Source organism: Chaetodon auriga, chromosome 9 (assembly GCF_051107435.1).
Source record: "Chaetodon auriga isolate fChaAug3 chromosome 9, fChaAug3.hap1, whole genome shotgun sequence".
Classification (NCBI taxonomy): Eukaryota; Metazoa; Chordata; class Actinopteri; order Chaetodontiformes; family Chaetodontidae; genus Chaetodon; species Chaetodon auriga.
In genome coordinates this window covers 19535693-19548114 of record NC_135082.1, presented here as the reverse complement: position 1 = coordinate 19548114, position 12422 = coordinate 19535693, and the positions used below count along the sequence as shown (strand labels likewise).

General features: G+C 40.6%; 1 protein-coding gene across 1 annotated transcript in view; it reads left to right on the top strand.

Moving 5' to 3' along the window:
* tnmd (tenomodulin) overlaps nt 1–12422 on the top strand; it is a 44619-nt gene that overhangs the window by 19763 nt on the left and 12434 nt on the right. The window contains exons 3-4 of the mRNA XM_076739466.1: nt 7103–7243; nt 11694–11801. Of these exons, the coding sequence (XP_076595581.1) occupies nt 7103–7243; nt 11694–11801 (249 nt within the window). The remainder of the gene's footprint in view (nt 1–7102; nt 7244–11693; nt 11802–12422) is intronic.

The following is a 12422-nucleotide window of genomic DNA, read 5'->3' as shown; positions in this document are numbered from 1 at the left end:
GTTTGTAAGCGCGGGCCTATAATTTTAATTATGTTCCTCAGACGCTCTAAATACACAATTTTAATCAAGGAGTCAAACTCAGTCTCTCACAAATATATATGTGACCTGAAAATAACAAATGGGTCTTTTTCAAAGTAGAAAAAGCACAGGTGTTACTAAACAACATGAACAAAGACTCTTCTGTTCAGGCGTCCCAGTTAGTCCTGACAGTGTGACAGTGAGCCAGCATGCAAAACACCAGGACCCTGAAACCAAAACAGCTAAATGGACTTTAGCCAACATTAATTTTATTATTTACTTAACCTTTAACCCACCATTAAGTAGGCACATTTGAAGGTGTACACAGAGACGGACTGCTTACCTGGCGAGCTGCCAGATGGCCCGCCTGGCTGCTCAAAAATAAAAAAGATTAATGTAATTTCAGCCAAAAACACTTTAAATCAGCCCTTTTATGTGATTCTTAAAAAATAGCCTGACATCTTTTCCCAACTTTAGGCTGTCAAATGAAAGACATTTTACTGACATAAGGTGTATTATCATCAGGGAACAGAAAGTCTCAGGACAATTTGGAGGACTTTGTGGTTATGGAAAGTTCTAGTGACTGAAAAATCTGGATTCAATATGACAATATGATTGATGCGGCTGCAGGGAAAAGCTAATTCCTTTCATGTCTTCTAACTAGGCTACATGATTGTAAGCCTGAATTAGTGCGGTTGTGTAACATTGTAGCCGCTGTGGTGGTTGTATTGTAGCTAACCTACAGAGAAGCTGCGATGGGATGCTGAAGATGAGGCATTAAAAAGCCTAATGCCATTTCAAATTACATATCAAATACACATGAATCATATTTCATACAGCTGAACTTGGTGTGTTGCAGTCGCTCTCACTAGCATTGTGTTCGATGTCACTGCTTTTATAGTCTGGAAACTGTGCGTCCTTTTCACCACCTCACACATGCCGAGGTGATACAGAGTTGTTCCACCTTATAATCTTTCAAGGCGAGCGTGGACAATACAAGCTTTGGGTACCTTTGCCTTCGACTGATTCATCTGTTTTATAATAGAACATATTCTTGTACCCCACCTCATTGGTGTGTGGGTTTCCAGTTTCGATGTGTTTTGTCAGAAGTGGAGGCTGCTGTTCAGTTTGGAAATTGGGCCTCTGTCTGTCGTAAATGCCAGGGCTGTTTTTTGACCCCAGTCCATTGCTGGGTGGCCTCGTCTTGTTTGAAAATGCGATATCAAGCAAACATCACAACATTTTCAGTTTAATGTGAATTCCATTCAAAATAAATCTGTAAAATCACATCAATATTAATGCAAAGGCAGTGTTCAATAATGGCGCAGTTCTCACCAGATAACTGGTGGCCTTCTTCAGACAAGAAACCTCTTACAGCCGTGCACACAGTGGCTCTATAGAAAACCAATAATGTTGATCATTTACTGAAAGAACATAATGGATGTTTACAGCCAGATGTTGTGTGACCACATTAACCATCATGGTCATACAGGTAGGAGCTTTGTTGAATGTTAAAGCTCTGTTCAGTGATGACTCACATCCCGTCTACTGACAGTGAAAAGTGTTTTTTACCTTAACATCAACAATAGGACCACAGATTAGAAACTGCTTGCATGTACTTTTTCAACTGGCTTTGCAACTCTTAGAAACTACACTTCTATGCAACGGATCAGTTTTCCCAATTATAATTTGCCAAGAAACGTAGCTGCAGAATTATGACATCAGTGACCGGGGTTCGTATCCTGACTCTCACACGTGTTTTCAGCGATGAATGCACTTTGGTTATGGGTTACGGGTAGATGGCGGTGATCTTTCCCTAACCTTAGCCAACTGTCGTTTAAATTGAACAATTAAATCATTTTATGTCATTTGTCATGTGTTGATGATGTATTGCAGCAGCAGATATTATAAGAAAAACAACTGAAATACTTTTTACAGTGTCAACACTTTGCAACTTGGCAACATATTTGTCATCATATTGATAGAAAACAGCCTGGGCAGCATTACATTTCTTCTAAAATGTGCTTGCTGTTGCAAATTAGAAGTATATATATTATTATTTTCATAAATTATTAGTACCATACAGCATGTACTAGTATATTATTTTCTATATTGGGCTGAAAGAGTGCACTGACAGAAAACCTACTTTGCTGTTTCAGAATGAGGATTTTTATGTTTATAATATATGTTTGCTGATATATTTGAAATAAACTGTATCATCTACAGTAAATATGCCATAATATATGGCTTGTTTTCGACAAAGCTTGAGTCCCTATGTGTCTTAAAACCAGCGAGGACCGTAAAAGGACTAAAACCAAAAGGACACAGTGTTTGCCAGTGAGACTGTCTAAGCTGCTGCCCACCTCAATCTATCACAGGGCTGCCTATGGCTCCCAGGGGACCGGTGCACTGTGCAGCCCCTGCGCCACCTTGTCCCCTGCACTTCCCAACCCCCCGCCTCCACCGCCATCACCACCCCGCCGTGAGTGACAGGCATCCAGTTCCGCCTGACTGGAGCCTCTATCTCCGAACCCTCAAGGACAACTAAGAGGACATATTGTCATCAACTCATCTCTCTCATTCCCATGGCCGCCTCCTCCATAGATGCACATATGCACACTCTCTCTCTCTCTCTCTCTCTCCACACGCACACACACATGCTGTACCAACTGCGACCCACTCACCTGTAACAACATCTACGTGACCTTTGCTTAATGCCTTCGGGTTCCACACCAGAACCCATTCACACAAACAACCCGCAGGTCTGGTTGTGCCTGCCGCTTCTCATTCACTCCCTTCACTGGAGTCTGTGTTTGAAACCATGGAGATTGTTAAGAACCACTTCAGAAAGAAACCTTGAACAGAGGAAATAAACAAGGCATTGTCTGCAAAGGCTTCCACACAGACGGCCTCACATTCGTGGGCTTGAATGGTGTGCAGATCTGAATTCTTCATCTCATGCTGTACAACAGTCTGAGACATTTTGTGATGTGAGAAAAGACCAGCTGTTCCTGAGGGATATTGGATGTATGAGAAAGGTAGTTTTTCAATGAATAGCGGGTGGGCAGTAATGCGTCTTCTGCAATTAGTGGGCATTTCAGTACGGTGCCAGGTTGCTATGTAACCTTTTGTTGCAATCAGAGAGGGGGACCCAAAAATGGAACACCAACACAGTAGGTTTGGTAAAAAGGAGTGGGGTTTATTACAGGGGTTTCCTCAGGGGTAGAAGACGTAGATGGGGAATGCTGGCCGAGGATTTGCAGGAGGGGAAGAGAGGCAAGGGAGGGGGCTGGAGCATGGCTGGACCAGAGCGAGGAGAGGGTGAGAGGTTGGCTGTCTGGGAGTGAGGCTGAGGCGAGGAGGCAGGTGACAAGCAGGCGGGTTAGACAGGCGGTTAGGCAGGCAGGACGCAGTGAAAAACAGCGAGTGTCAGCATGGAAAACCACAGACACAACAAATTCTCAAAATGACTGGCAATTCAAGGGGCCTGAGGACAGGAGCCAAGCACAGCAGCTGAAACAATGATCTGGCAATGAATGGGTGAAGAGGTGGGGCTTATATACTGGAGGTTGATGAGCTGATTGAAAGCAGGCGTGCAGGTGATCAGGGAGCTAAACCACACCTACGGGAACACACAGGGAGACGGTGGAGTGCTGGGCACAGCCACCACTGGGACACCTTTAAGTGTTTAAATGCCCTGTTCAGTTTGGAAAAAACAACAAATTCAAAAGAATTTTGAGAGAGTCAAATCCCAGAAATCAGGGAGCTGTGCAGTCTTTCAACGACTGGGCAGATTCATTAACAAACTGCTGTTTGATGACATAGTCGAGGAAATGCTACAACTGGAAAGTGTTAGGGCAGGAGGTTGCTACACGTCCAGCGCCAAACAGCAGACAGTTAGTGATTAGCTGGCGAGCACAGTGAAGCATTTCGCTGCTACATATTTCTCTCAGGAGTTGGTGAAGACCAAAACAGAGCTAAAAAGAGTGCAACGGTTTGTTGGCACGTTTGCAACAAAAACTTAGCAAGCTGATATAAAGCTGTGTTTGTGGTGTGTTGTGCTTCCCCGTCAGAGCAGAGCCTTTTCCATCAAAATTAACAGGATAACTATTGGCTATAAATGGTTAATTCCTTGACATAAGTGTCTCTGACTGATCTAGCATTTGGACTTTGAGTTAGTGTATTTTCTTGCATACTACACCTTTAAAGTCACAGTGGTTTCAAGAGTTTCAAAAGTATTAAAAGTGCTCACATGTAGCCTTTGTAAAGACTGGGGTGTAACACAAATTGGAGCCTCTGCTACTGTACGGTATGTGCTGGCCTTTTATGTGCCTGCTCGGTGTCGTATGGGAAGCTAATTAACTTTCATAGTATCTTTTCTTTGAAAGGTTGTGCAGCCAAGTGACAGTTTCTAGGAATTGCTGTTGAGAAATGGTTTAAGATAAGTAAATTACGGGAAACAAGTCCTCTTTAAATCTCCCATTGCATATCTTGGAACATAAATGCACGATGGGAATAATGGGAATCAGCACAAAAACAAATTATAACGATCATCGGCATTACAGAGAGGCATAATATTGTGTTGTGCTCTAAAATCTTCCCCTTGTTGCAGCATAAATCACACTCCAAGTTTCCCAGTGAACTGAAGCATCTATAAGTATCAAAAGAGGCCATACAGAGGCTATTCATTTCTATTTTGAGAATGCCAATTATGGTGCACAGCAGCAGCTTTGGATATTGAACCAGTTGAAGTCAAACTGTTGTAATACATTATTATCTATTTCAACCTGGTACGGTGGGGAGATTCTCACCGCTGGATTTTCATCAAAAGTGATAGCCTGCTGAAAATGTAATTCACTGTTTTAGTATAAATCAATAAGCCTCCAGAATCTATTCCCCCATTCCACCTTTATGTTAATATAAAAGAAATGCTCAAATAGAACTTTAATTCACCACACAGACTTTTAGACTGTTTAATAGCCCCAATTTTATCCATAACTGCTCAATTGACACTTAAATTTCAAGCCCATCTTAATTTGGCTTCTCCTGACGATTTGAAGTTCTACTTCTCTGTGGAGCCAAGGCTACTGTGACCCATGTTAATGGAGATTTATAGCCTAGTGCCATTCTAACAGTGATCTGCTATTAAGAATTATATCCCATTTGATCATTATTACTCTGCCCCCCCCCCCCCAAAAAAGGGGGGTGGGGGGTGGGGGGGAGTCATGGCTATATGTGATGCAGTGTACTTAAATGTCCTGGATACTGCATCGCCGACACAAAACATGAGATACTGAACATGTGAAAGAGCGTAAAGCTAATTTTGTGTTAGCGCCTTAGAGGACATTCAGATGTTTCTGATGAGGGATATAAATCCTGATGGACTCCCATCCGAGTGTATTCATTAATCATGCGTCTCATTGCAGAGGCTCTGATTTGCCACTGAGACAGATGAAGATGAACTCAGCAATATATTTCTCATCATAACACAACCCTCACATAAATATTAATAGCATCTTTTCAGCTGGTGGGCATGAATCATTTTTCAGACAGGGAATTTTAAGAGCTATCCATGCATGTCCAAGAACAGTACATAAGCAAGCAGTTGTGATAAACAACACTGCTTTAAGGCAACAGTGAGGAGGCTCTAACTGTACGGGAGATTCAAAAGGTCTTTATTTTTCCTACGTCAGGCACCCTCTATCAATATAATAATAATACTTTACAGCTTGTCAACACAAATATTTTGCTTCTTCAAGTGACGTTTTCACTGATGTTACAGCAGTTCAAGCAGCTCTGTTTTTGATGTCATTTTATGATATCTTGTCAATACTGGAGCTGCTGTGATGTTTCAGATCATGGATGTTGTGAGTGTAATTGGCAAATATGAGGAATTAAAGGACGTTTTATACTTTAAAGGCGCTGTGATCACTACTAATAATGGCTCAGATGACTATGTTTATTGTTATGGCGTTCCTTATAGTGACTTACGCACAGATTATTACCACCCAATTGTACAGTTTCCCTCAGTTCTACAAAGCATTTCAGGGTCTTTCTGCTCATTATATGTCAACAGCTTTAACTGTTTTGGTTCAGTTTTACTGCTCTCATCAAAATCTCTGATGAAACCTCTGCACAGCAGCCAAAAGCAGCAAACAGCCGGTGAAAATAGAGAATGAATATTGGATTAGATTCATCAGGTAGCTACAAACATCACTCAGAATTAATGTAGTTTTGCTTCTGGGTGTGTAAATGGGCAACTGTTTACTAACTTGTCCTGCAAAAAATCTTTATGAAGTGATACTATGTCAATGTGTTTGCAACTTGTGCTGCCCCCAAGTGGCCAAAAAAATCAATGAACGCAGTTTGAACTTGCTTCAGATTTGTGTATGGCGAGTATTTTCAGACTCCTTGTTGAGCGGGATTCATTTCACTTCATTATTCAGTCTGACATCGTATTCCTGTCAGCTGTTTTCCGTTTGATTGATTCTTTTCAATTGGAAGCAAGTAACAAGCAATCGCAAGCGACATATGAATCCAGTCGTCGTCATTTTCAGTCAAGCGGCGGGTACTGGTTGTTAGGAGCGGTTAACATTATGTTTTTCACGACCATTGGCGGTTGATTTAAAGGTTGTTATTCCTGTAAGTTGATTTATAACAACCTGCACAGACGCAGCAATCTCACATACACTTGTTGGCAATTCCTTGTGGCATTTTTCTGTTGCTACTTTTCTGGATCTGGCACAGGAAGATGACCCTGATGTCCCCATTCTACAAAACTCTCATTGGCCTGGTTGCTTTTCCAACCTGGGAAACAGCTGTCAACGCCAGACCTATTTGAATCACTGAAAAAACCTGAGATGCCGGCAGCTATTCAGAAGTCTGAACAGGATATTCTTACGTTCAGCACAGAGCTGCTCAATGATGACCCATTGTGACTGTCATTGTTGGTGCTTTTACTGACCTTTTACTATCCGTTGGCACAGAAGGATGATACAGCCAACGAAAAGTACACACAGCTGCAATGATCTGTTGTATTCTATTATATTGTATTCGTGCTTAAGGGTTGTTTGTGTCATTGCAGGTGTATGACCATCAGTACAAAGCTGTGTTGGATGGTGTAGAGACAGACAGCTTGATGGAGATTGACCCAGATCGGCGCATTGAGATCTTCAGAATGGGAAACGGGAGCGAGGAGGTTCTTGAGGTGCACGACTTCAAAAATGTGAGTAAAAGGTTAAACAAGGCCATGTAAGCCAGTCTTCTTCTCAATGCAGTAATTGTATCTCCTCTTCAGCAGAGGAAGGACTATGATGTTCACATCCTGCCCTTTTTAAACAGCCTACATTTATAAACAGTAAAATAATGTACATGAGTAACTGTATCCCTTGGTATTGTGTGCATTTAGTGCACAAACAGCAGCCCAGAAAGAAGAACTGGTATTTTACTAAAAGACTGCTTTCTTCCTGTTAACTCTATACAGTAACTTCTTCGCCGTATGGAGGCAAACACCATTAAGAAGCCCATCTATCTGCATGTGTTTGTTTCTCGCACCTTTTTCATCCACAATTTTGTCTTCAGCAGAACTCATTAACTTACCTTTCATTCCTAAATCCTGCTCGAGTGCGCAGGAGGTTACACATGCTACACCTCAGCAAAGGAAGCATGCTGCTTGACTGGATAATGAATGCTCTTACTTTCACACCATTATTTACTGTGAAATGTTGGGTTGCAAGGCTGAACGTCACAGGATTCACCTCATCCAAAACAAAAATACCTCCATTGAGTTGTTATTGTTTTTGTTACAATGGTCTTCATGAATCTAAAATGTGTATATGATGGAAACCAAGCACAGCGCTGGAAAACTTTAACCTCCGCAATCAATCTCTCTATTTCTTTCTCTCTCCATCACCAAGCCCAGTTTGTGTGTGTGTGTGTGTGTGTGTGTGTGGGTGTGTGTCCCACATACCCACACACACATGCATAAACACACATGCCTGTTGCTTGTTCCACTTCCTGTTAGTGAAGCACATCCCCTGAGGAGATTTGTTTGATTCAGTGCTCCACCATGGAAGACTAAGAAACAAGCGAGTGAGCAGAGTAATTCAAACCTTATTGTGAGGGGAAAAAGGGAAGGAAAATCACACAAAACATACAATAGGTTATACTAAGTGGTAGCTTGTGCACTGATGTTAGAATAGATTTTTCTAATACAAAAAAAGAGGATGTTGCATGTTATTACACATAGCAAAGCCACTACTAAAACAGTCTCCATCAAGCCTGAGGGCTGTGTGAGGAATGGAAAATGAGGGGATTATGCCACCAGGACCATGGACCACAGGAAAAATCCATTCACTATTGTTTCAAGCCAATACTACAGTCATTTTAACAAGAGCGAGAGAGAAAGAGAGAGGAAAAAAGCTGGAGAAAGAACATCCTGAGAGAGAACCACCAGGGTCATTTTTACATTAAAATAAACTCGTAATAAATATTCTTGACAAGTGAACAAAAGCACATTTTGGAAAATTGGCCTTAAACTTGTTCTGAAAATTTAGCTCAATAAAATGACAAACTGCTTTGGAGTTACAGCACAAATTAGTGTACACATTTTTACCGTGTAGTCATGATAAGACATTTATAACAGCATGTATTTTGGATAATTCTTAGAGCAGAATCTGCAGCATTTATTGATTTATAGATTTCATATAGAAAATATGAATATGAATAGATGTTTCTGTTTATCACCAGGGCTTTCTGATGTTATGTTTCCCATGTAGCCAATGTAAATATCTATCCATAATGCATCTCCTTCTGCAGGGTCACAGGGGTCTGGGGCCTATCATGGCTCAAAGGAGTTATGGGCAAGAGACAGTGTACAACATGGACAAGTCTGTCTGATCACAAGGCTGAAACAAATAGACAAATAGGATGCTGAAATCATCAACTACAACATAATATAATAATATCTAGTATTGTACAGATGAAATCGTAACATTAGTACATGGTATTTAGAAAATTATACACTATAATGTTAGCATCTAATGTCAAATTTCGTCCATGTACCAGCTTTGCTAGTCGTATAGCATAATGCTATGTTAATGTTAGTTTATGTACTTTTACAGGGGTAGTTTTTTTCTGGGGTTAGGTGTAAGATTAAGTTGTAACTTATGTCTGTATTTGAAATATTTTATCTTAAAATATTAGTGGCACAGTTGCACCAGCTGAAATAGTTCCAACAGACATAAGCTTACACCGAGTCCTTCGAGGATGTAAAGTTCTCTGTAAAATAACGGTTGGCATAGCCCATCGTTTTGAATGGTGGGATAAGTTGAAGGATGCAGAAGCAAGGTAACAAAACACTATAAAGCTAACAAAAAAATAAAAAGCTGACCAAAAAAACTAGGACGCTAACAAAACACTGACAAGCTAACAAAATACTGGCAAGCTAACAAAAACTAGCAGGCTAATAAAACAAAAGAAAGCAAACAAAAAAACAGCAAATTGACGAAAAACTAACAAGCTAAAAAAGACACATGGTTTAACTTAATTGTTTAAAATGCCAAATATTGTAGCAGACTTTTGTATGGTTAAATAAAGAAAAAATGCTGAACATAAAATAATGACCGAAAAATGTTGGCTAACTTAATTAGCTGTGGTTTATCCAACTAGTCAAACAATGCTAGGCAAACTTTAGCTTAGTTAGTCAATTAGTCATATAAATGTGCTTCTTTGACAGTCACGGTGTCTTTCACTGTACATGAAATACTGTACTAGAAGGGTTATATTTTTTTATATCTCATGTAGTCAGTGCCGTATCCCTTTCTGATAGCCTTTAGCCATGAGGACGCGGTGGTCAGAATTTAAAATGAAAGCTAACCTTTATTTAATTCAGTGCACTGTACACTGTGTATACTGTGCTGTATCCATTTCTCAGAGCAAATAATATGGAAATAACAAAAATCCCCTCCAGCACTCATCCATCCAAAAATTATTTAGAGCATTTTTTAAATCCACGACTGCAGGAAAACTACTGATGATTTTGATGATAGCCTGCGGTAGCACTACACCCTGCTTATATTTTGCTGATCCACTCTAATATTGTGGATATGGCTGTTACCAATGCACAGGCTAGCCAAACACAAGCTTACAAGCAGACACAGGCATGCTGATTATATGTACTATGTTAAATAATAAATAATAAGATTTTTATGCATTATGCTATGTTCATGCTGTGGTTTAAATCCTTTAAAGATTATGATTGTGAGTTAGATACTCGATGAGAAAAGAATGACCTTTAAATACATGAATTATGTTGATAACATCAAGGCGTCGAACGAATACCTGCTCGAACCAGCTCTTTATTCATGCAAGCGGAATGATGCATGCAGTCACATGTTTTCTGTTCTGTTGAATAGACGCAGATGAGCATCTTGCACATGGATACGCCAAGTGAATATTTCAACATTGTCTGTTATAATGACATTGCTTTTCCATTTCTCATCCCCGTGTTAATGTGTCTTTCTTCATTTTCTGATTGACCAACCCCAGTAATCATTGTATCTCATCACAACATTGCCCTCTCCTCTTCTGCTGCAGCTTACAATTCAGTAGACCCAAATTAAACAGAGACTCATCACAATAAAGCCCGGCATAAACATTATGCTTTTGTGCTTGAGACTATTATTGCCCCATCCTTTTTCCACACAGATGAAATTACATGCGGTAGTTTATGACAGGCATCACTTTGTATCATGTCTTGTGCAGCTGGTATCTGGTTTTCGGAGTGACAGCTCCACAGAAAATGTAGAAACAGCACCCACATGGTCAAGTTAACTGATTCAAAGGAGATGTCATAGCAATCACCGTGTTACTGTAATTAAATTTAGATTGAATCAAGTCCATTTTCATGGTACCGCTCATACAATTTTCAGTTGATGCAATTTTAAAGCAGCTATGGCAGATGTAGATCCTGACGTCTGTTCTAATACAGTCTGCTGAATGAGCAGCTCTACTCTGCAGAAAATAAATTGAATGCAATCTGATCTACTGAAAGTCTTTCAGACTTATTCCGGCTGAATATCTTAGATTAACATAGAATGGCAGCGAGAAAGAATTAACAGATCTTTTTTGCGTATTGAGGCTCTGTGTGTCAGACTGAATAGAGCTACAGCCCACATGGTGGAGGATCATCAGTGGAGCTGAAGAGAGTGACTCCACACTTGACTGCGCAGATTAAGAGAGTGACAGGGACCTATGACTGCCTAATTCAATGGGGGCACTCTCTATAGAAAACACTTCATTCTCAACAATGTCACTTGGCTCTCCTGTGCGATACATCCTGCTATAAAGCATTATACAGCCACAGTGGAACACCCCCGACTTTTCACTTCTATTCAGCTTGAAAGCAAGAGCCGTGTTGCAAGGGCCAAGCAGTCATCAATTTTATACCATGCCAAAAGAAAAAAAAAAAAAAAAAAGATCAAAACACACCTCTTCTCACTCATTGGGCTTTAACTTCTTTGACTTTTTTAAGAGCTTTGATTATCAGCAAAAAGCTGAGCGTTTTAAAACGATCGCCCCAGCAGTTATGGGATATCCACATCACAGAGAGCTAATGAATGATACATATATCTGAATTTCTGAGCATGCCTTCATTTCTTTTTCTTTTTTCAAAGGGGATCACTGGGATCCGGTTTGCCGAACATCAGAGGTGCTACATCAGGACCCAAACTAAGAAACTACCCACAGTGGCAGAGGTGGAGGCTGAGGACACTGAGTTACTGGTACGCCTCCTCCCTTGGCTGTCTGTGCCTCAGACTCTCTGTAGTCCTATACAGGCTGTCATGCATATTGTAGGTAGATAACCAGAGTTGTGTGAGCACCACACAAATCCCCAGCCTGTCCATCTTATCCTATCTCCCCCCGCCCCTCTCACTGAAGAATAAACTGGGGTTTGTGGTGCCTGTGAAACCGTCAGAAAGCTACCCACAAACCCATAGCTTCTTTGTGGCTCACATCAAATGGTGTTTGCTGTCAATCTTGAGCCAATATTAATTTTTAATCGTCTCCTCCAAAGGCTCTACCCAAATAGCCTAAAGGGGGAAGGGTGCAAGAGAGGTCTGAGTGAGAGGTAAGCCATTAAAATGGTATTTTTTAAAAGATGATTTCTTTGTAAAATTCACAAGGCTCCCTCTCTAAGTTTAGAGTGATTCATTTTTTTTTCTCTTATAGTTCTATGTGAACTTCAGCAAAAGGAATGGAAGAGATTCAATCAATCAAAATTCCCAATTTTTCAGTGTCACAGTGCAATTCACTGAGTGGGCTGTATGTTCAAAGAGAAAATCCTTCTCTCAAATGTCTCTTCTGCTTGCATGCTCTCATTTACATTTCACATTGTAGCTGGG